The following is a 24,160-nucleotide window of genomic DNA, read 5'->3' as shown; positions in this document are numbered from 1 at the left end:
ATAAAAGAGGTGCTCGGTATCAGAGAGTCAGATAAGGGACAGAGGGAGCAATACGCATCATCTGACCTAAACAGTCTCGTCTGACACCCTGCAATTTGCCATCACTGCACGGAGCAAATGTTAACACAAGCCTTTACACACACACACACAAACACTCCACACACATTCCCAAGGCATACAGCACTATGTAGAGGCACTTTTTCAAACTGATACTATTGTTATTCCACAAATTATTAAACAGATTATTCCAGCAGAGAAAAAGCTCAAGACACAGCAGAGCCCTAAAGGTGTGGCTGCTCTCTTTTGGGCGACTGTGATGGGCAGCTAAACAAATCTATCACTCATCAAATTAACCCCCCCCCCCCCCCCCCCCCCCCCCCCAAAAGTCTACACACCAATACACACACACACACACACACACACACACACGTCTGCTAATGCCTGATTTATCCCTGTAACACAGCTATTAACCACAGCAGTGTCAGTCAGTGAGTGAGGAGTGAGGGATGTGCCAGGCAGAGGCAATTTCATCAGACTTCTTTTTGAATGATTGGACCATTTCTTTAGAACCCTTTCTCCATCTTCTCTTGCTGACAAAATAACAGGGTTTAAGTGACACAATTGAATAGATTAGTATCGATCAAGGGCTGTCAATGATCACCCACAGGAGAAAACAAGAAGAAAAGCTACAGCCAAATAAAATCTGAAGGGAAATCTCATTTTTTTCACTCTTGATGATCGTAGTCTGGAATTTGCTTTGTGTAAAAGTAAGAGGAGAGAGTCCCAGTTTCTCTGAGGGCAAATGTGATGAGTCTATTTACGCATTGGGATGACATTTGATCATTTGCCTCCCATTTTTACCCACCACCTGATCAAACACATACAGTAAACAATGAGCTAAATACAACTCACACCACATGTGAATGGAGTCTGCAGTGAGAAGACAGTAAAATAAACTGGATGTCAGGCAGACTTAGTTTCCTACCTGGGACGATGGAGACGGTGTCTTTCTCCCAAGACACAACGCTGACGTACTCCTGGACGGCTGAGGGGATGAGGCACTTGAACACAGCGACATTACCTCGCATGGAGCGCTGGTCGGCCACACGGACTGTGTAGGGCTCCCTGAACACTGATGTGTGGAGAAAAGAAATACCATAAGTCAGTTGGAGGATGTTGGCTAATCGTGATAGTAGATGTCTTAGCGAAGGCAATGATCTTTGGTTTCCATCAATGGGAAAGTGGTAAAACTTACAGACAACTTTGTGGAGGGAAGTAAAGATTTTGACTACATTGTTTTAAGAAGTTCAAAATGCCCTGCACAGTTGCTAAGAGCCACCAATTAAGTCTTAAGTTGCTTGTTTTGTAAGGCCAACAGTCAAGAATCCCATCATATGAAAAAAAAGTTGCATTGAATTGACACATTCACAAGACTGAAACCAGCATGTTTGGCCTTTTTTATTCCTTGAGGGCAACAGTCCATGGGCGAATAGTTGTGGTCTTACCAAGATAAATTGCACTCTACTTTGGCAGCAGTAACATTTCTCACTCTAATCAATTACTCAGAGCTCAAGGTGACATCCACATATTGCTTGTTTTTCAGACCAACAGTCCAAAGACGCTCAGTTTGTCATGATATTGATCAAAGCATTAACTTGTTACATTTGGAAGGTTGGAAACAGCAGATACTGGGCGATTTTGGTGACTGAAATTCAACTGTCAAAATTGCTGTTGTTGGTGATGTTTTTTCTTTCAGTCAGCTACGTAAAAATTGCTTACAAAATAAAATCACCCTTCTTGCCTACACACATTGACAAAGTGCAGTTGACATCAGCCTGTCCTGTTAAACCCGTATTAAAAGCAAGGACTGGTCTGGTAAACAAATTTGTCTGGTGTTCTGTTTGGTCACATAGAGCTGCTGTTTCTCTCTCCAGCCCAACATTTAAAGCCAGTCAGTGATGGTAAGGCAGGCTGACATGGAGCTGCGTTGAAGGGGATCCACAGTGAGCGCTCCTTGGCCTTTTAAAGAAAAACGCCACAGATGCTATGAGACGGCCGGGAGTGGAGGGTTGCTCACGGCAGTTGGACCTGTCACATACAGGCGCCAGGCGTCAGAAACACACCCTCTGCACATGGCAAGCAGAGCACCAGGCTGTGAATCTATGCCAGTGTACAGAAAGGATGGTGGTGATTAAGCTGGGCTTAATGATGAAAACAGTAGCCTGTAGCTAACCAAATTATCTCTGCAGTTAACTCTGTCACATTACGATTAGGGAGGGATGTGAAATGCTGAATCAGAGCATAAATTTTCATTAAATAAATTAAGTGAGAGGAAATTAAATTAATGGATTGTTTTGGTGAGGAGGAGAGACAGGTAGTTCAAGGGCATGCTAGCTTGACTGAATGAACACTGACCTGTGCTATCCAAACTAAACCAAGCTGAACTGTGTGGTCTTAACCAACAACTTATTGTATAAACATGTGTTCCTACAATTTTCTCCAAATCTTACAATGTTTGAAATTAAAAAAACAGAAATCAGATAGGGTCCCAGCAAGGCCGTAATTTGTGAGTGTTTTTCCAGCATTGTAATCTAACTTAATCTATCACTGCTATTCAACCCTTGAAAATGAGGACAGTAATGGCTTAACAATGTAAAACACATACACACACACACAACAGAGGGAGTGGCCCCGCCCTCACTCTCCCCCAGCTCTCCAGTGATATAATTAACGCCTAGCCTGAAGGCCAGTTTCCTTGGTCATTAATAATGCTTTATGCCAGCCGCCACTGTCACTGGAACCCAGTGGAACCAGAGCTGGTGTCCTTGTCCAAATGTAGGGGAGTCTTTCACCTTAAAGTCTGAGGTTTAATCTCACAAGTCTTTGTCTGACTCTGTCCATTGCTTTTGCACTACTCTACTTTTTCATAATTGGCTGAACTTGGACCCCTTTTTTTTTAGGTTTCCTTATTCGTAAAGGAGTGAAAGATTGAGTGGATTGAGGAGTATTTCACCTCCCTTTACACTTTTAACGAGCAAAACATAGATGAGGTTTCCATGTTACGATATTACATGACACAAATTGATACAACCCCATATGATACAATATAATACAATATTACATGATACACCTCCATTTGGTATGTCATGGTATGTTATGGTAAGGTACAAAAGAATAATACAATCCTTCACAATATGATAAGTTAGGATACAATACAACACGATACGTTTCAACATGTTACATTACGTCAAGTCACGTTACGATATGTTATGACATATTACTTCACGATACGTTACGATACGTTACAATATGTTAAGTTACGATACTGCACGTGATACAATACGTTACAATAGGATACGACAAAATTAGATCAGTTCAATCCTAATTGGATACAATACACATCAATGTCCTAGTAGGAACAATTGGCTTGAACTCAGTGCTGCACACATTTATCTGCCTTCAGTGTAATATTAATAAATAAAATACAATTAGATATGGAGTCTTTGGGCACTTATCATGCTGCTTTGTACCTCAGCTAAATGAGTACCTGCAACATCGCCTTGGGAGCACATCATTTCCCACTTTGGTCACCTGATACACATACCACAAATGTGAGCTAAAGCCTCATTTGTAAACACGTCAAGCTAAAGGACACATATTCCCAATCAGGTCTTCATTTCAATCCTTCATTTAAACAGTGCTCTGCCTCTCATTGATGCCATCAACCTGCAGATCAATATCCAGGATCGACTGAGTAGCCTCCTCTGCTGCGGCCAAGCCAATTCTTTCAATCTTTTATTTACTCTCTGATTGACCTGCTGCCTCCCTGTCAATAGCGAGGAAAATCCCCAATGGCCACTGAGCCTCTCATAGAGTGTTTTAAAACCAGTGTGACAGCTTGTAAGTGTTTGGTGAGATGATGGCAGTCATTCCCTGAAGAATCAGCTGAGGTTCAAATCCAGTCAAGGTTAAATCAGGTCTGCGCTACCTCTGCCACATCATCCAACACTTTCTAACCTCTAAAAACTGTTATTCAACCACTTCTCTCTGTTTTAGAATCAGTCAAACTAGCCCTGTGTGGTGCAAAACCAGCTCCAGTAAGAAGCAACTGTTGTGATAGCATTGTCATTTGACACACGTTCCTCTTCCAAGATATGAAAGACACTGAGAAAGAAAAAAAAACATTACATATTCATTCTCTTACGCCTTGTGACAGGATGCAAATGGTAGCCCAACTGATTTGTGTGTAAATTGCACTCCCCCTCATCGCATGCGCAGCAGAATCATTAGGATGTTACTGATGCCTGACTATATGCAGCCTGGTTGCCTAGGAACGAGCTAAAACATGGGTCTGGTGCACTGGGCGCACTGGGAGGCAAGTCTTGTATCACTGTCGCTTCAATAATTAACGACGGGGAAACCAAATACTGCATTTACTTATTCATAAAGCGAGCAGCGAAAACACAGAGAAGGAGAGAGATAGAGGAGGAGGAAAATAATGAAACACAGGAGAAATGAATGGATGCAGGTTTCTTTACTGAATGGATAAACGAGGTAGTCCTTGTGTATCGGGTTCAGTGTCCCTACTTACTGTATTAGTCGGGGCAGATGGAGGAACGGGATGTAAACACCTGCTGCCTTGGCCCCAGCATACACAGGTTTGTGTGTTTTAGTCAGAACAAAAGGGAGATGAGGTGAGCTCATTGAACAGGTGTACTCATTTCACTGGATCAAGTTTGTGCAAGGACGTATGCTATGCACAAAACATGAAACCCTCGGACTAGAGCAGCATATTTTATTTAGCTCAAATTGCTGCAGTTATTATCTGTATGTGCAGAGGTGTGCAGAATATTTAACTCACATATCTGAACTGGTGTCCTCTAACTGTGTATCAAAAGTGAAAAAGATTTCCAAAAAGGATTAAATGTACAGAAAAAGCTGAGTGCATTGTGGGAGTTGCTGAGATGCCAAAAAAGGCTGTAAAATAATGTGTAAATTAAGGGTAGGTTGTATTACTGAGGTTTTATACTACCAAACATCCTTACATGGACATGTCTTGTCCTTAAAGATGCACAGCCAATTCAAAGAAACAGGCTAAATACTTCATGTGAAATTGATCTCTGCTTTTTTTTGTGTAATGCTGGGTTTGATCACTGACCTGTCCTAAAGATTAGGTAGAAAGTAAGTGTATGAGTACATTTATAAAAAACACTGATATCTAATGTTAAGAGAAAATGACTAATTAGGAAAATGTTATCAGGCATTACTTTGTTTATTGATATATGTATTTGATTATCATATAATATTGATAGGCTTGTCCATTTCTTAAAACCTAACATGAAGGGTGAAAGTGCAAGGAGCTAAATAGGTGGGAAGTCAAAGGAGAAGTTATATTTGAGTATTAAATCTTTGCCTGTGGGAAAATCATGATTTTCTTTTTAAATTTCAGGAATAATTTTTTCCTCTATCCAAAAAAGTAGATTAAAGAAAAACAGATTACAGAAAAGATAAATCTTTCAAAAGTGAAAGCATTTCAATCCTTTCATAGTTTTGTTGATTGTTAAATACTTGATTCTGATTGGTCAAAACTCCTTAATAATGGTAATTAATCATTATCATATCAAATCAATCAGCGTAAAGGAGTCTGGCGCAATTTCAAAGTTTGAATTCACCTATTCTTGTTGACAATGTGGCAAAAATGTCACTTTCTTTCAGGATATCTTAATACTACCAAATATTACTCTCAATTTTATTTGGAGAGCACTAAACTTAAGATTCCTGATTAGTGGCTGACCAGTCACCAGCAGAGAAAATAGGACAGGAGGAAAGAACTGGCAAGGAATGTTAAAACACACAAGAGGCTGAATGAAAGAGATGTCAACCAAACTGAAGCGCATGAACACAAAGCAACCGAAAATCTAAACACGGTACGCGCTTTGGCAGAGTAACAGGACTAGAGTAACAGGACTAGAGTAGCAGGACTAGAGTAACAGGACTAGAGTAACAGGACTAGAGTAGCAGGACTAGAGTAACAGGACTAGAGTAACAGGACTAGAGTAACAGGACTAGAGTAACAGTAACTAGACCAACAGAAAAGTTACGACGAAGAGGAACTAACATAGGTGCTGCTGTTATTATCCGCATTTGTTAAGAATGCCAAAAGAAAAAATTTAAATGTAATTCATCATAGCAACACAGGCTAATGTGAAAAATGCTAATTTGTCAATCCAACCCGCAAGATGCCATGAAAGTGTGACCAATCCTCAAATCTGAGGGATCATTTAAACCGCCCGCTCACCATACATTATTCCTCAGATATTGTGTACAGCTGTAGAAAAACTTTCATGAAAAATTAACTTTTTTTAAAAGTTGAATAGTTTAGAAATGTATGGAAACCAACAGCTGCATAAAAAGCTGATGGTCAACTGTTTCCAGCTGTAATTACACTGAAACATTAATTCACTAGCATACTTCAAGGACTTCAGTATGAAACTAAAGGATGGGGATAAAATTTAAAGCACACAATGTTTATTTGGACGCACTTAGAATAAAGAAATGATTTCACTTGAAGGCCAAAAATAGTTTCTGACCCAAAAATAATCACAGTTTGATGACTGTTAAGATGTCACTAAAACCTAATTTATCTTTAAAAACAATATTACTTTGTATATTTACCAAAAATATATACTGTATATCCACAAAAGATAAGTATTTGGAAAGGCCTCTCTCAATAAGCATGTGTAAAAAACAAAAACAGAAGACTAGAGATGCAAAAAATGTGCCAAATAAAAAGGTATAGAGGAAAAGGAGCTGACCACATAGTGATTTTCATAAATGCAGAGCTATCCAGACAGGTGCTGGTGCTATTATTGGACCACAATCAGCCTGCATGGGAGAGGGTGAGAAAGAGGGAGAGAGATAGAGAGAGATAAGAGGAGGTGAAGAGAGAGAGAGAGAGAGGGAGAGAATGGGGGGATGGGGCAGGTTTTTTGGAAAGGGTGGCGTCACACTGCGAGCTGTCAGCTGTCATCATTCTCCTGCGCCACCTGAGACAGGGCATGCCACACCCTGGCGCTCACGCCTCAGTCGCCCATGGCAACAGCAGGGACGTGTATGTGCTTGAGCTCGTGCTTGAGCTCGAGCGTGAGTATGTGTGTGTGTTTGGGACTCTGGAGGTAATGAGGTGCACACACATGCATGCGAGGCCCCGCTTATGGAGCTGCGGAGTTGTGGTTGCCTCAGCATTTAATTGATTAATTGTTGTAATTATTTGGGCGGGAAGGTCATCCCAACACTGAGGCTGGCTGGAAGGTCAGTCTCACGCTGCAGGGACTGTCCTCCTCTGGGGACCACACAGGCCATATGGGTGTGTTTATATGTGTGTGTGTGTGTGTGTGTGTGTGTGTGTGTGTGTGTGTGTGTGTGTGTGTGTGTGTGTGTGTGTGTGTGAGGAACAGATCCAGCACTGTTTTTGAAGATTATTTTGTTGGTTTCTATGTGTGACGGTCTCTCCATGCAGGATTGATCAGCACAGTCAAAAATGTCTGCCTGCCTATTACCTTGACCTGAAAATCTACTTTTTTTTCACATCTTTCTATGTCTGAAGCTGACTCTCCAAAATCTTCCCTGCCAAACACCCTGACAAAGAGCTGGCAACTAAACACCAAGAGCCAGCTTGATGAAAATGGCTCAGTGTGTGTTTATGTGTGTAAGTGTGTGTGTGTTTATGTGTGTGTAGTTCGGGGACTCTCCAGTCCATGGACAGATGGAGAGACTGGGAGACAGGAGGCTTGCTGGCATGAGCTACACACAGGCTGGTGTGCATGCATGCAAGTGTGAGTGACTGGGTGGGTGCGTCCACGTGAAATGCATGTGCACACACACAAGTTTAAGTCTGTTGTATACACATGTATTGAGTGTGTGTCACATTAGGTCACAGGCATGTGTTTTTAATGTTGAGGTGTGTATTATTTTGTGCGTGTGCATGCGTGCGTGCGTGTGCGTGTGCGTGTGCGTGTGCGTGTGCGTGTGCGTGTGTGTGTGTGTGTGTGTGTGAATGTGAGAAAGAGCAGTAACACCTTCCCTGGGTGTGTTCGGCAGCTCTCTCCAGCTTTGACCTTGGCAGGGAGTGCGGACAGGTCAGCACACCAACTGTCTGTCTCTGGGTCGTTGTGTGTATGTGTGTGCATGTGTGTGTGATATTTTTAATACACAGGGTCACGACTCTGTGCTCTGAGAAACTTCACCCCCGCTGAAAGGAGTTGTTGTTGTTGTAGGATGTCAATATGATGGCTGTTTGTGTCGACATATTTACAGATGCTGGGCTGACGTTGGATGATGCTGTTATTGTTGTTGTTCAATAAGTGACAAAGCAAACTGCTCATTGCTAGGTATTAAGACATTAATTAAATATAAAGGTGGCACGGTTAAATATGCAGTAAGATGCACTTAACATACTTTTAGATCTACTTAACTGTGTACTAAGTCTTTTGTGACTGTGAGTCTAAATGATATTTTTAAAATTTGAAAAACCAACACGAACAATGTCATTAGGGTTATCTTGTTCAACACACAGTCTGTTAGAAACTGAAGATGTGGAGAGAGATGTTGGTGTTTAATGTCTCTTGAATGACATCATTGAGTTGCATTAAATGGGATACAAACTACAAGATAACAGGGGCAATTTGGGGTCAGATCCCCCATCAGACAAAAGTCAGCAAATTACAGATTTTTGATGGTTCTGAAGTTTACCTTACTAGATTTTCCCCGTGGTGTGCTGTATTTTAAGAGTGATTTCACTTTATCCAACTGACTGGAAGAAGATTTTGGCCACACCAATTTGAAATCCCAAATATCAACGTTTACCATTTCGTATGATATATACTGTTGTGTGAGGGGACCCCACCGTGGTGACAGTAGTAATATAACCAGGAGCATAAAGTTAGATGGATATCAGAAATGGACTTGTAGCAATAACACAAGTGTTTATACAACATGTCCAGTAAATTGGCAAAGTCCCAAGGGAGAGGAGTTGAAGAGAAATGTCTACTGGAATGGGTGTATCAAGTAGGTAAGCAGCTCGCAGCATTTAGCAAGACAACCATCCCATTGTCCGCCTTGCTTGTAAAACCAAAACGAACAATGTCATTAGGGTTATCTTATTCAACACACAGTCTGTTACAAACTGAAGATGTGGAGAGGGATGTTGGTGTTTAATGTCTCTTGAAGGACATCATTGAGTTGCATTAAATGGGATACAAACTACAAGATAACAGGGGGCAAGTCACGTATGGCCATGGGCTAAACAAACAGCACACCCGCCAAACTGAGTGAATCCCATGCATTATTGAGCTGCATACGCTGATTATAACACCACTACGTTTCATACGTTTTCCTGGGATTTTCAAAGATTTCTGTTTCCTGGTGTTTCATTTCATTAGCAGAACCTGTCTCTCACGCTGTCAAATTACACACAAGGTGCACTGCAAAGATAGTAAACGCAAAGACAGAGTCTCATTCCGTTTACAGAAATAATCACACACTGAAATGGTAACATACTCTTTTTAAACAAATTTGAGCTGAAATAATTCAAAATTTAGTTAAGATTGTGTCAAAATGCTTACTTCAGATAATTTTGTCATATTTTCCGGCCCACTGGTGAGATCTGAAATGTCTTTTTCTGTGGGCAAGACTTACAGAGAATGGTTTGACCTATTGTTTTGGTGCCTGAGGAATACATTTGAATAAAAGTCAGAATAATCTCAGCCTTGTGTGCTTAAAGCATGACAACTGTTATTGTAATTTTTGTACTGTAAATTGGCCCCACATTATAAGGACGGTCCTATGCTAAATTTGCTGTAGTAGCCTTCAGTGGCAAACAGATCAAGTACTGCTTTGTCCTCAGGAGTCTTCAAAATGGAAGTAAACTGAAAGTTCCTCACAGGAGCTTTAAAAACATTTTATATGATGAACTCAACATGTTGTTGGCCAAGGGTAGTACGGCAGCAGCTGTTAACCACATTGTCTTGAGGTCTGTGTTTGGCAAGGGACATCAACTTAGCCAACAATAGTATAAATGCTATCCACTTTTCAACAGTTTCTTTTTAGACTTACTACATTAAGATCGAGCTGCTGATACAAGCTGACTCAAACAGATTTAATGATGACACACTTAAGATTTCATGGAGGACAGACAGAGGTGGACTGTTTACAACCCCAACTTATGGAGGCTAATCCTGTCACTTTAAATAATGCTAGCAAACCAAATGGAGATGCTACTGAACTAGCATAGCATATAGTCATGCCACTGAATACGGGTAGGGTCAGGGTAAGTCCGAGAGTCTAATGTTTCATTTAAAGTCTGATGACTTGTGGACTTGATCTGTGCTACATCCAAAAACTAAGCTTACGTATTTGGAGTAATGGTACCATTTAAAATAGCAAGGTAAGATGACAAGGTAAGTAAGGACATTAAGTTTCAGTGTAGTGTGTCCAGTCCTCACCTGCTTTGATGTGGATGCTGGGGCTTCGAATCTTGCCTGCCTGGTTTTCAGCAGTGCAGAAGTACTCGTTGTCGTGGATGATGCTGTTATAGGCGGAGGGAGAGAAGGGGTAGAGCTGGAGGGTGCCGTTGGCATGCACGTGGCGGATGTGGGGCACGTCGTAAATGTCGTCTCCGGCAGCCAGGTACCAGCGCAGGACGGCATGGGGGGCGCCGCCCGCGGGGCAGGGCAGGGACACCCCCACCGAGCTGGAGAAGGTCACCCGCTGCAGGGAGGCGTTCACAAAGTACAGCCGCGTAGAGACAACATCCTCACTGTTGACTGGTAGGACGAGAGGAAGGGAGACAGAGCAGTGTTAGACAGACAATCAACTTTCATAAATCAGACAGAAATGAGGAGAGGGAGCATACTGACACAGAAGTGCAATGCTGTGGAAGAACAGAGTTACTCATCATTTTAAAGAAATGAGACTACTGACTTCAATTATGAAATACAGGACAAGATTATCGCTAAAGCTCCAGTCCAAACCCCATCCAGCTCCTTCACAAATTCACCACACTACAACACACACATACGTTCAAGCAAACATTTCCAAATGCCATAAAGGTACATGACCCATGGGATGCCAGTTTGGCTTGGTAGTTGAATCGTGCGCCCCATGTACAGAAGCGTCAGTCCTCCAGGAAGTTTTTTGCATCTTGATTGTTATGTATTTGTCCTTTGCTTTGATTACACTTAAACACAATCTCTTATCATCCAACCAAATGATTTTTATGTTTTATAATCTCTAGAACTAGCATAATCACATTTTCACATAAGTAAATAATGTAAAAAAGTCATGAGTTGAAAAGACCTACTGACTAACTGATTCAAGAGGTTTTAACAATAACGGAGTTGGGCCTAGGCTGTTAACCTGGTGGATGAAGCATGCGCCCCATGTATAAAGGCTATGGTCCTCATAGCAGTGGTCGCTGGTTTGATTCCCACAACCCTTTGTGGCAGCCTTCCCACACTCTCTACTCTGTACATTCCCTAGCTCTGTTCAGCTATCCCATCAAATAAAAGCAAAACTGCAACCCAAAAAACTATGACAGTATTTACATTAGAGAAGTACAAGTGTTGACTTCACGAAATGAAAATTGCTGAATTAGAGAAACACCAGTTTAAATTTTGGTTCTACTACTTAATGATCTTTAAAGAAGTGTCTTTTAAAGTTGTGTACCATGTAGTCAGGGTGGGAATAATAGGGCGACTCATAAAGCACGACACAGCACAACACAAAACAACACAACAGATATGACATGACACGATACGGGATCCATGGTAAAAATAAAATTATGAAACAGCAATCCTGCAGAAATCAATACATTGCAAGACAATTATACCAATTACATGATGATACATCACAATATCTGATTATCCGAAGAATACTAAATACACCTTTATGATAAAGAGTCATGAAGTTGTGATGTGGTTCATGTTTAGGAAGTAGTATCATTTATAAACTAGATATTGGTATTCAGCGCCTCTGATACAATAGTTGTATCGTATGAGTCAGGATAATGATGAATTGCTGTATCGATGTTTTGTCTCACCTCTACCATGCAGTATCAAGCATCATGACAATATCAATAGATGATAAATCAAAATATACAATTTCTCATTCTGTATAAATGATTTATCATTTTGCCTAAATTGTTATTATTTGCTTGGCACAGAATTTTGAGTAAACAATACAAACTGTTTCAAAACTATCCATCTGAAAGTAAACATGACTCACTTTGAAACACACTAAACATAATTTGTGAAAACATGAAAAGATTTTGTTACCAAAAATGTTCTGGTTTCAGTTTGTACGTTTCAATATTTAGACTGAGCAGAGAGGTTATTGTCTGACCTTGCTGAATCATCATCAGACCAAACACAATAAGCTCCAAAAATGCTAAAAATACCACCGAATATAACACAAACTTATACAAACACCCATCAAGACTGTATAAACTGGATCCATAGACATTCAGGTCACTTTAACCCAGACAAGTTTCTCTGTGTTACCCAAACTGCTGCCATCCGTCTCTTCTCAAATGAATGATCCTAATATCTATAATTTAATATACATGTCCAAAAAGCTCTTTTGTAAAACCTGCCTCTTAATAGGAGGGAATATGGGTCACAAAACTCTCCTTATCTGTTTATATGCTCCATAATTCAAGAAAACTAAGTATTCACACGGGCACGATAGCAAACTGCTGCACTTCATAGTCCTGTTCCAGTCTGTAATATCTATTGTTGGTAGTTTTCTGTCTGTAGGAGCCCGAGGAGCTGGATAAGACAGATGCTTGCTGTAAAACAACAGTATTGTTGCACAGATGAAGAGCTGCTGCCAGATAAGTTGTCCTGAGGGAGATAGACCACCATATATCCTCTCTCTCAAACGCCCTCTTCCAGTTTAGAGCGAGGCATCATCTTTTAAGATCTGTGTGTTTCTGTGTGTGTGTGTGTGTGTGTGTGTGTGTGTGTGCGCGCGTGTGCGTGTGCGTGTGTGTGTGTGCCGTGAGGGGTGGGGGTTGTAGAGGAGTGTAAAGAAGTGCTGAGCTCAGCTTGGCTACAGGCCAGGGGAAGACGCTGCGCCCCGAAGCCAGAGAAGTTTCTCCTCAGACAATGATACTTAATTAATCCCTTTTCCCGGATTGTGTCAACAATGGCTGGATTAGCCCTATCTCTGAAATTCTCTCTGTGCGGGGAGAAAATAGGGTGCTGGCTTAGAGATATGAAGAAGCTATCAGATGTCATTTAGGCTCTAATTTGTACAGATCCTCGACATCAATGGACACCATTACTAAGTAGTTAGAGAATAGAGAGACAGGAGCCCAGTTGCTGTCTTTTTAAGATCTTAATACTAGGCAAACGGATGAATGGTTGATACAAAGGACCATTTTTATATCTGTTGTCTACTTTAAAAAGTGTCAGGCTTAATGGCATTGACAGCATGACATGAATTGAATACATCACATGGGAAACATGCAAGGATTAAACTGACATAAGATGATCTTCCATTTCTCCTCCATTATCGGCCCCTTTCTTGTCTTTCTGACTTACCTGTCTTTTTCTTAGTAGTTTAACTCAAAAACAGATACCCCTTCTAACACACAAACACTTCCCCCCGTCTTTCCCTGCCACGCCACAGACAGGCAATATTGTGCGATAGGAATTTGTATGCCAGACGCAGAGGAGTTAAACCCACATAATCTCCTTTCACATTTAACACACACAAAGTCTATCCACTCTGTAATCGCGCTGCTGTGGGAGGCCGATGCCCGACTTCCCGGCATGGTTCTCATGTGTGCGTGGGTGTAGAGCGGAAAGGAGAGATCCGAGAGCAGGGCGGGAGATTGTAGACAGGACACAGGTGACTGGTTGGGGGAAAGGTGCAGATGTGCAGAGGTGTGAGACAGGTGAGTGAGTGAGTGAGTGAGTGTTTGTGTGGTAAGGTCAAAGGGATAGAGGGGTTAATGTTAAATGACTGCCTCAGTTCTTGGTGTCAAACTCAGGCAGCAGCAGAGAAAGATGTGATCGCTGAGGAGGTAGAGTCATTGTTCTCCTGCCTACCGGAGAAAAAATTGGAGCAGATCCTCTGTGTTCACAAATCTGAATTCAGGTCAAGTTCAATCCATCCTACCGGTGGAATCCATGTCAATCACTCTCTCAGGCTGCTACACAGGCTGACTGATCTGCACTTTCAGCACCACGGAGAGCGACGCAGTGTAAGGGGGCTGGGTGAGGAACACACACGGAAGTGTTTCCATGTCGAGCAATAAGGAGGAAACTATTAGCAGACGATAACAGTGACAGTGACCTGCTTTTTTCTGATGATGCTATTTTTAGATGCAGAATATTTCCGTGGAAAGAACTATTTATTCTGGCTGTAAAGCTCTCACAGAAAAAACAAAATCACTTTGAGAGAATTTGTGCTCTGTACTTTCATATACTGTATATCCATTTGCCAAACCAAGTACCTGTTCTGATCCTTTTTTGACAAATGTAACCCAAAAGACCAACAGGACACATGTACCCCTTCATCATACCTATTCGATAGATGGGATGGCCATCATGGGACTGTTCACTCGTATTAACCACAGAGTAAAGGATTTATGGCTAAACATGTGATGTCACGTCTGACCTAATGAGCCTGATGTTGCGTTTTTGTCATTTCGGCTTTGACTGAATCTATTTTGACATCTGAAAACTATAAATAAACAAAAACGTAATGTTGAAGCAAGCAGTCAGCTTGTTGTAGCTTGATGGTTACTTATCAACAATCAGCATCAAATCAATTTGCAATCCATTTTGTGTGTTGACATGCCTTCTAGAAACAAATATGTGAATTCAAGCTTGATTAATAAGGTTTTTTTTTTAGACGGATACCAAAACCAGTTTTGGTAGAGATGGCAATATTTTTTGGCTGGCATTAAAAGAGCTTTTCAAAATCACTGCAAGTTTTATGCTGTTATTACTCTGCAAAGGTACACAAACTTTGCAATCTTAGACAACAACATTTTTGAAAAATCTTCTACATAATTTCTATAGGGCAGACTTATGTCAGCTGCCGTTCCACAATGAGAGCAGCTAATTCATACGGACACATCAGAGATCATTTACACCAATGCCATGTTTCTGGTAAGCCCATTGTATCAGCTGGTTGATACATTGGTCAGACTTTGGGGTGTCTACTGTATCTTTTTTTATTGTTTATTTTTGGACTTTTAACACATTTATTGAGAGAATAGAGCAGTGTGTAGAATGGGACACTAAAAAAAGAGAGTGGGGAATGTTATGCTGTAAACTGCTATTGGTTGAAATCAAGCCCGGGCTGCTGGTTTCAAGGGTTAGGGTTTGGATAATAATAATATTTATAATAATAATAATAATAATAATAATAATAATAATAATAATAATAAATAATAATAATAATAATAATAATATAAAAAAAATAATAATAATAATAATAATAATAATAATAAATAATAATAATAATAATAATAATAATAATAATAATAATAAAAATAATAAAAATAATAATAAAAATAATATTAATAATAATAATAATAATAATACCTTTATTTGTATAGCACTTTTGGATACAAGTAACAAAGTGATTCATAAGAACAATAAAAACACAATAAAAGCTAAGAAGCAATCAAAGCAAACTGACAGTAAAATCAGAGAGGTAAAATGTTTAAGATTAAAATAAATTCACAAAATAAAAGCTTTAAGAAAAAAGTATGTCTTGAGTAGTAAAAAAAATGAGGTACTGACTCTGGATAGGACCATAGCTTCTGTACATGGGGCACACAAATTAAACACTAGGCCGAAACAGGTGCCCTATGTTTACAGTATTGCATCAATATATCTATGTACTGTATATCACTCATTATATCTTAATCTTTTTGGGGGTATTTTTTCAAGGTTTTTTGAGCTACCTGAAATTTTCCCTCCATGGAAACCCCAGAAGGATCCTACACCTGTGGGAGGACACTGCTAGTGCAACCAAACTTTAAACTTCAAATGAAATAATTAATTACCAGTTTAATTTCAAACAGGGATAAGTTAAAGGACAGTCTATGTGAATACATATACAGTGATTTTTGTGGCAGGAATAATCTTTCTTCCTTTCAAAGTAAATCTTATTACACCCGTCTCATTTGGTCCCCAGCAGAGGACATGACCCCCCCTCCTCCAGTTGGAGACCCCTGCTTATTCCCACAATGCACTAAAACTAGATAATCTGTTCAATATTATACAAACCTTTAACTGTAATATGATATCATTTGAAATATCTGAGAACTAAATGAAAAACCGGTCGGATGCCACAATATAAACTAAGGGACAAATCCTCTATAGAGCAGCAGCTTATAATGCTCTGTAGAATCACTTTGTCCCTTGGTGTATATTCAGGTCACTGAGTTCACAAACACACCCAAGCACACAAAGACACAAGTACAACACGAAAAATAAACACTGCTCTACAGAGCAAGGATTACGACCTGCAGGGGAAATAGCATTTTGACGCTGGTAGCCTTGTGCTTTTCTGAATAGAGGTTTAAATGTTGACGTCAGATCATTATCAGGGGTTATGGAAGGTTGTGAGTGTGAAATTAGGTGACACAACTGTCTAATTTTGCCACTTGGCTTAATTGTAGCTGTTGGTCATTGGAATGCTGCCAATAGTTTCAGGACAATGATGTAGTCTTAGTAAGTTTCGTTACAAGCTAAAATAACATTAAAAACTGAAGACACCACAGCTTTTTCATTCAAGTGTAAACATTTCACGTCAACAACATGAGGCACAATAACCCAATTTTTCTTGTTTATTTGGGCAACATCAAACCTCAGATGGTTACCAGAGTCCTTCCTTAGCCCCCAGGCTGCTTTTTCCAACCTTTACCCAGCAGAGAAAAACAGAGCAAAGGAGCAGCACTCATTTGATCATGAACTGTATTTTGATTTCAAGCCTGGGTGCATTGATTACAATGAAGAAGGTGAAAGTGATTTAGGTGAAACACACAGAAACATCTTTCACAATCTTCTATCTGCTACATCGGTCCTTCTTTCCACTCTTCGTTTTTTAAGCTTCACATTTTCATTTGGCCCGATTCCTTTCCCTGCTTTTCTTTTGATTCAGATCTTTCTTTGCTGTACACTCAAATTTTACATTTCCACTTTTTTGCCACTGTTCTTGCAGTGGATACGAAAATGGGGTATGAATATGTATGCTGGAGAAGCAAGGATATTGCCTATGGTGAACCGCTATGCATAATGCAGCTTTTTTTGTCTCATCTACATTCATTCAGACACACACACACACACACACTCACACAGATTCATACCATCACGTGCATAGAAAAACAGGACGATAAATCCCATTCGTTCTCTCTCTCCTTCAAACACACACAGTCACACAAATACATCTTAGATTGCACAGACGTCCATAATAGTGAGCTGATATTTCCTATGTGCTGAACCATGTAGCACTACAGATAACAGCACACACACACACAAATATACACATTCAGGCCAAATAACAGCTGAGGCACTGAAGTCTACCGCAATCCAATGTTTCCAGTGATGCTACAGAAAAATGGCTGAACATAAAAGGCAAAAGATACAATCGGGTTTGATAGAGGCTGCTGCTCATTTAGTATACAAAGGGTCCAGATTGAGATATGCATTAGGGGGTGTATTACAATGTGGCTATGTGCTTTTGTGTGCCGTCAGAGAGGAAATCATTTCTAGCATAGTACCATTACACTGAGGGAAAAAAGTGCATGGCATGGTGTCATGGATCTGAGTATGCAAGGAAGGGGGGGGGGGAGTAAACAGCCCCTATACACTGTTTAATGCAGTGTCAGTAAAATATGAAGCAGCCATTTCAGCATCTAAAAATTCACTCCTCCCACTTCAAAAAGATGATTTCTGCTGTTGGAGTGAGTGTCAGATTTGTAGATGTGTGTTTTCCCTCTCTATTCTCCCTCAGAGACAGGGCCATAAATTGTTTGATAGTGAGCAGAACAGGAGAAAGAGAAGTGGAGGGAAAGACAGATTAGATTGTGAAATGTAGGACGAGGTCATTAATCTTCCTCCGTGCGTAATGGAGAGGGCAGCGCTGGGTTACCGGACACTGTCGTGCGTAAAACCTGTTGAGTGCGCAGTCAAACGACACGTATCTGCGTGACAGCTGAGTGAAATAACGAGGTTGCTGCTGTGGAAGATTTATGGCTGTGTACTGATAAACCGTCAGAAAGTTGGGAACAGTTGGGATTTAGGTTTTTTTGTTGTTGTTGTTTTTCTTGAGTGGCGAGTGACAAATGCAAACGCTCATTGAGGGATTATCTTCTTAACAAGTCTTTCGGCGCACTTGTCTTTCTCTTAAAAGAAATGAAAAATCGATTTATAAAAGTAATTTTCAATTTTGAGAACAGTTCAGAAATCTGCTCTAATGCGCTTTCAAGACAAACCCGAAACTCAGAATCATAATCTCACACCAACTGACTGACGTGTTCGCGTGTCAGGAGAAAAACAAAATGCTCACTGTCTCGTTCAGATAGGCGTGTGTTTCAGCTGTTACAGTTCAAATGCCAAACACAGAGCGCCAACAACTGACAACGAAAACAGGCTTTGCTCGCCGGAGCACAACGAGGGTGGTGAGTTAACCTGAGAGTGACATGTAGCTATTACACCGAGGGGAAGTGTCTCCCCGAGAAAAGTGACAGTTTGAGCCGCACAGTGGGACTCAGGAGCAGAGAATTGAGACATTTAGAGGCTCTTACATGCCTTGATCTGATTCACTATTTGGAAATGATCGTGCGTAATTAGACACATGCGCAGTGGCTGTTTGAACTGAACAGAGACCAATCTTTAAAGGCACACAATTTAAACGCTATATTGAGGACCACTGTAACTAATCTTTCAAGTTGATTAGACGGATTCCGTGGTGAAATTACGCAATTACACGTAATTGGGTGTGACGTGTAAGAAAAACAAACGCTTGTGCATATACGTTGTCTCCAAGTTTTGCACATTTGATGCCATTCTCCTTCAAAAATCTATTTCACATTCCAGTAGGTAAACAAAAATAGTGCATCATGAACTTTATGTCACATTGAAAACCTCCATGTTCCCAAATGAGAACAAACTAAGCTGGAATTTTATCTCATGAGAGTGCGAGCCAAAACTCCAGAGTTGTTGTCTCACTTCTTCCTACAGTGTCCACACCAGACGCAACATCTCTGGGAGCATCGTGCGGGTGTAGTCTAGTAGCCACCAGAGTCTGACTCATATCGCAATTCCTGGGCTCACCCTCCAAGCAGTTCTCCTCCAGTCCGGATCTATTTTGATTCCAAATTTACGCACAACCTGGGGTCTGCAACACCGCAGGTCAGCGGCTCAGGCCGCTCTCAACATCATACAGGAGCTTCTTTTGTAGGAAGGAATTAGAATAAACTACTGCATTCAGGAGGAGAAACTTACTGTGGAGGTGTACACAAATGGACGCGAAATTCTGTGAAATATATAAAATACTGAAATTAAAGAAAATGTTATTAAGTGACATCTGCACAAATAAAAAGGAAGTGGAGGTATAACACAGAAGTCAGAGTGTTTGAAATCTGCAGAATCAAAACTGTAACACGGTCAATATTCTGTTTAATGTCGAGTATGTGTTGCAGGGGGCCTGTCGACAGAAACTGGATAAAACCAGAATCACATTAATTGATGAAATAATTATAGCAAGAGCTCTCACTCCATCTCGATCAGTGCATGCCATTTTATATGACATCTCTACACGTACTGATTGCACCTCCTTTAACGTCACAAAAACGTCTGTCGTCTTTCTAACAGATTTGAAAATATATTAGTTGTAATAATTGTTTCAGCCTTTCAAAAATTCTCAGGCCCTGCTCTGGCCTGACAGGCCTGAGAGCAGATTTCCCACGCAGCCTACAGCTGAGTGTCTCAATTTTATTTCCATAAAATGACAAGCAGCCTCCCAAATCATGACAAAGAAGAATGAGTGTATCCTCTCCCCCCTCCAGTCCCTATCTATCCATCTATCCATCCCCCTGCTCCCCCTCCTCATCCTCCTCCTCGTCGCGCTCATGGGTGCAGGTGTGCTGATATGCAGCCAAACCAAAGCAACAAACGGTCAGTCATAACATAATGAATGTCGAGTTAATGTCAAATTAAACATTGAGATTTAATTCTGTTAAAAGAAGCACAAGTTTGATCTGAGATGTAATTTCACACTGAAGTAAAAATTAAAAAATATATATGCAGAGAATTGTGTGCCATTCTGGGAGGCGCGGCCAAGCCAGGAAAAAATACGCAGTACTAATGCATATGCATGTATGATAATAGACCTACCTTCCCCCCTTTAAATAAACTTTATTAAAAACTATATACATCAAAAATACACAGCAGCAGCATGAGACGATAAATCGCAGTCGATTCGTGCAGAATGAGTGGAACATGGCGTTGAAAAACAACGGAAAATGGAAGTTTGTTTTCCACTGCGTTATCTACATCTCTCCCATCTCAAGCACTCTTTCCGCTCCAGTGGCTGTTTGCAGCCCCTAACCCTCCTCCCCTCTCCACACACGCTAATAAACACACACACAAACAGGCACTCACACACACACACACACACACGGCACATCTCGTTCAGTCACGGGACAGGGCGATGTACAGTGTGTATAATCGAAATAGACCCTGTAATCCAATTACATACAACAAAAACAGCACACAAGTCCTCGGCGCAGCTGCAGCCTGGCAGAGGGCACTGCCAAGGCCAATGATGGCGACCAGGAGCATGAAGCACAAGCAATGCCCACAGTTATAAACACAATGTCAAGTTTAAATCATATATTTGTTATAAATAATAAGGTACATGCTCAGACGTCTTCTGTAATACGCCCTTGCGTAAAGCAAATTAATGCAAATGAAGTGAAAACAACATGTTGTTTCTTTTTTTTTTTGCTTTGTATGACTGTATCACAGTTAAAAACAATTTCACACAACAGTAAAACGGATGATTTTATATTTAAAAGGGTTGAAATTGAATCATTCTCTCCCATCTGCAGTGTTTAGAGCGAAGCCAATCAGTGGAATCTGGTGCCACAGAAAATGGTGGATGAATAATTAGACCAGGGGTAACAACTGAGTCTGCACACACACATACACTGACACTCCTTCATTTGACCAAAGAAGGAAAATAAACTCTAATATATTGCCTAGTCTTTTAAACATCCAACTGGGGCACATTATCTACAAATTAAAGGCCAGCGCTCAATACCCCCAGCATCAGTTCACACGTCTCTCATAAAATGTATTGACCCTGGTTGCCACGCAGAAGCACGCACTCTTCAGCACACACAAACTGGCTTTTATGCAGTAATTAAGTGCTCGTCCAAAAGAAAAAACTGTTAAAAAGGAATGCTTTGACCCCTAAGGACCCCCCTTCCTCTTCCTCGCCACGCGCGCACATTTAGCTTATTTGTGTTGGGACACGGCAGAAAAAGTCAGCAAATACATTAAACTCCTTTGCCCTCTTGGACTTTTTGCGAGTAAACAGCTTACAGCTGGCAGCATCAGCGCTCGAGGTCGCCCCTCTATCCGTGCGCGCGCCTGCAGATCCTTATCAGCCTCTCCTTCTATTCAACAGCCTCCATATTCACGACACCTCCATTTATTCATTATGCAAAAATGCAAATGCCCTTTTCTCATTTTGCACTTTTAGGATGCATGTGTGTTTCTAACTCCTTATTTCACTAAGATTTACACTGATTAATGATTATAAGCTGCTGTATCTGATGATTTTTAATCACATTATCAGCCAATCATTGAGACACAGGACGTTGAGAGGGATCCGAGCGCTCGTGCAGGAGGAAAATGCACACTGATCAGAAAAGCATCATTTCAAAACATTCAGAAAAAGTTCCTCTAGAGGTGATTTAGAGTTTCATTTGACATCTCTGTCCCTCCGATGACAATTCCATCAAATCAGTCCAACAATATTTATCAACCTGGTAATGGGATTATTACGCACAGACAACTTCAGCATCACACTGGACAAGATACAGCATGCAGATAAGTGAAGAGACATTTCCAACCTACCTTCTTGCAAAGAATACAGCAGAAGTAAAGTTACAAGCCACATGCCATTAAAAGCAGTAATATTTCACAGGAATGTTGTGCAGTCCCCCAGAGAAGAGTGCACGGCGCAGCGGTCGGCCAGGCGAGGCTCCGTGCTGGACTGGTTCTGCTGATGCTCCCCGGCGGTCTCTCTCCAGCCCTGGTCCCACACTCTCCGGCGCCGAGAAACGAGCCGCGGAGAAAGTACCGCCTCTGCTCCCTCTTCTCTCCTCCCCTTACCGGGACAGGCTGTCGTCGCCCCACCCCCGGTATCCTTAATGATGCGCCGTGATGGAGAGGTGAGCTGCACGCGCTAATGGGGGGGACCACGCGGAAACAACTAGGACCTCAGTTTTTCGCGCACTGGATCGCTCCTTCTTGCCTCTATAGTCATTTTACATTTGTTTTTACGCGAGGAAGTTTAAAAAACAGCTCCTGCAGGGAAATACCAGCGCGCGTCTCCCATGCAAATTACCTCATGGTTTTCCATAAATCAGTTTACATTGTCAGAGCATTGATGCGCACAGGAAGCGAAAGTAGTCAGAAGGAGTCTTTTGTTAAGTTTGAAAAGAACGTGGGCGTTTTGGAGCGCGAAGGTGCGCGCCAGGTGTGTGTGTGTGTGTGTGTGTGTGTGTGTGTGTGTGTGTGTGTGTGTGTGTGTGTGTGTGTGTGTGTGTGTGTGTGCGTGGGAGGGGGGCTGCAGCCTCTGTTTCATTCAAGAGGAGAGTGGGGATGTGCTCTATACGCTGCGCACCTTGTGTACCCTCATGCCGCTGAAACCACCTCACATTCGAGCAGATTAAGTACATTAGATGTGGGGGAAAGCACCAGGGAATTATCACCAATCAACTTTAATTAAAAGAAGGTGTATCAGACTAACAATGTAATCGATACTATCAATACATTCGATCTGTCACTCACTCTCTCCTTCACACTGACAGTAGACATCCTGCGCTCATGGAGGCAGTGATCAGAATCGTCTTTGTCGTTTTGTAAATCGAGAAGCAACCAACACTTTATGTACTGTCATCTTTTCTGACTAATATATTGAAAAATACTACGATATATCTATAAATTTACATATCCTGGTGATAAGAACACAAACCAGGTAGTGTTTGTTTAACAGCCTGCAAGTTGCCAGGTCACATAATCCAGTTTAGCACGTGTTTGCATTGCAGCACAGCACCTGACCTTGAGGTTTGAGGCCACACCTGATGTGTCAGTCCTTCTTTACCAGCTGATCCCCTGGTATGTACTGCATATGTTATTTCATCCAGTAAAGGTAACTGTTTAATGTATAATTTACCTCCCAAAGAAGTTTCACTCACATTTTTTACTAACCTTTATCAATCATTCACTTTGAAGCCTAAATAATGAAAACCCTCTAAATAAAAACATCAGCTGATCATCATTCATCCATTTCACACCAACTTAACTTGTTGTCCACTATCTTGCTTCACCTGTCTATATCTTTTCTCTTCTTCTGTGCCACTGTTACACTGTGTCCTGTTTGGAGTGTCGTAACAAAAAGTAGTCCTGGTTTTTGTGGAACGGCGCTGAGGCAAGCTGTGGCCTCTCTCCCTCCCACTGAAGAGCCGCTGTAGTGTGGCAGGCCAGGCAGCACACTCAGCCTCCACTCTCTTATTATGTAACAGGTGGAAACACACACACACACACCCACGCACACTCCCTGTCTCTCAAACAGACCTACAAACACCATTGAGAGGACAGGGACACATTCTGTACATCCGGATATGTACTTTGAACACACTTCAATTTGTACACTTCCCTGAAAGAAAAACAAAACAGGCAGGGTGTAGAACATTTAAGCTTGAAGTGAGGAAGATTTTTGAGCTAGAATGGCATAATCAGTCTGTGATATAATCAGTCTCAGCATCATGTAATCTGCATCTCAAGAACTTTTCTTCCTTTTAGAATGACTAGAAGGGCTCTAACACCAAAAGTGATATCAA

At 41.1% G+C, this 24,160-nt stretch overlaps 1 protein-coding gene across 1 annotated transcript in view; it reads right to left on the bottom strand.

The window, feature by feature from the left end:
* Positions 1-22,236, bottom strand: part of LOC117824830 (Down syndrome cell adhesion molecule-like protein 1 homolog) — a 115,093-nt gene extending 92,857 nt beyond the window's left edge. Inside the window, exons 1-3 of the mRNA XM_034700302.1 lie at positions 22,170-22,236; positions 10,503-10,823; positions 986-1,132 (exon numbers count right to left, since the gene is read on the bottom strand). Coding sequence (XP_034556193.1) covers positions 986-1,132; positions 10,503-10,823; positions 22,170-22,212 — 511 coding nt within the window. The 5' untranslated portion in view covers positions 22,213-22,236. The remainder of the gene's footprint in view (positions 1-985; positions 1,133-10,502; positions 10,824-22,169) is intronic.
* Positions 22,237-24,160: the final 1,924 nt, after the last annotated feature.

The sequence above is a fragment of the Notolabrus celidotus genome, chromosome 14 (assembly GCF_009762535.1).
Source record: "Notolabrus celidotus isolate fNotCel1 chromosome 14, fNotCel1.pri, whole genome shotgun sequence".
In the NCBI taxonomy this organism is placed as follows: domain Eukaryota; kingdom Metazoa; phylum Chordata; class Actinopteri; order Labriformes; family Labridae; genus Notolabrus; species Notolabrus celidotus.
This window is presented reverse-complemented; position numbering and strand designations above follow the sequence as displayed.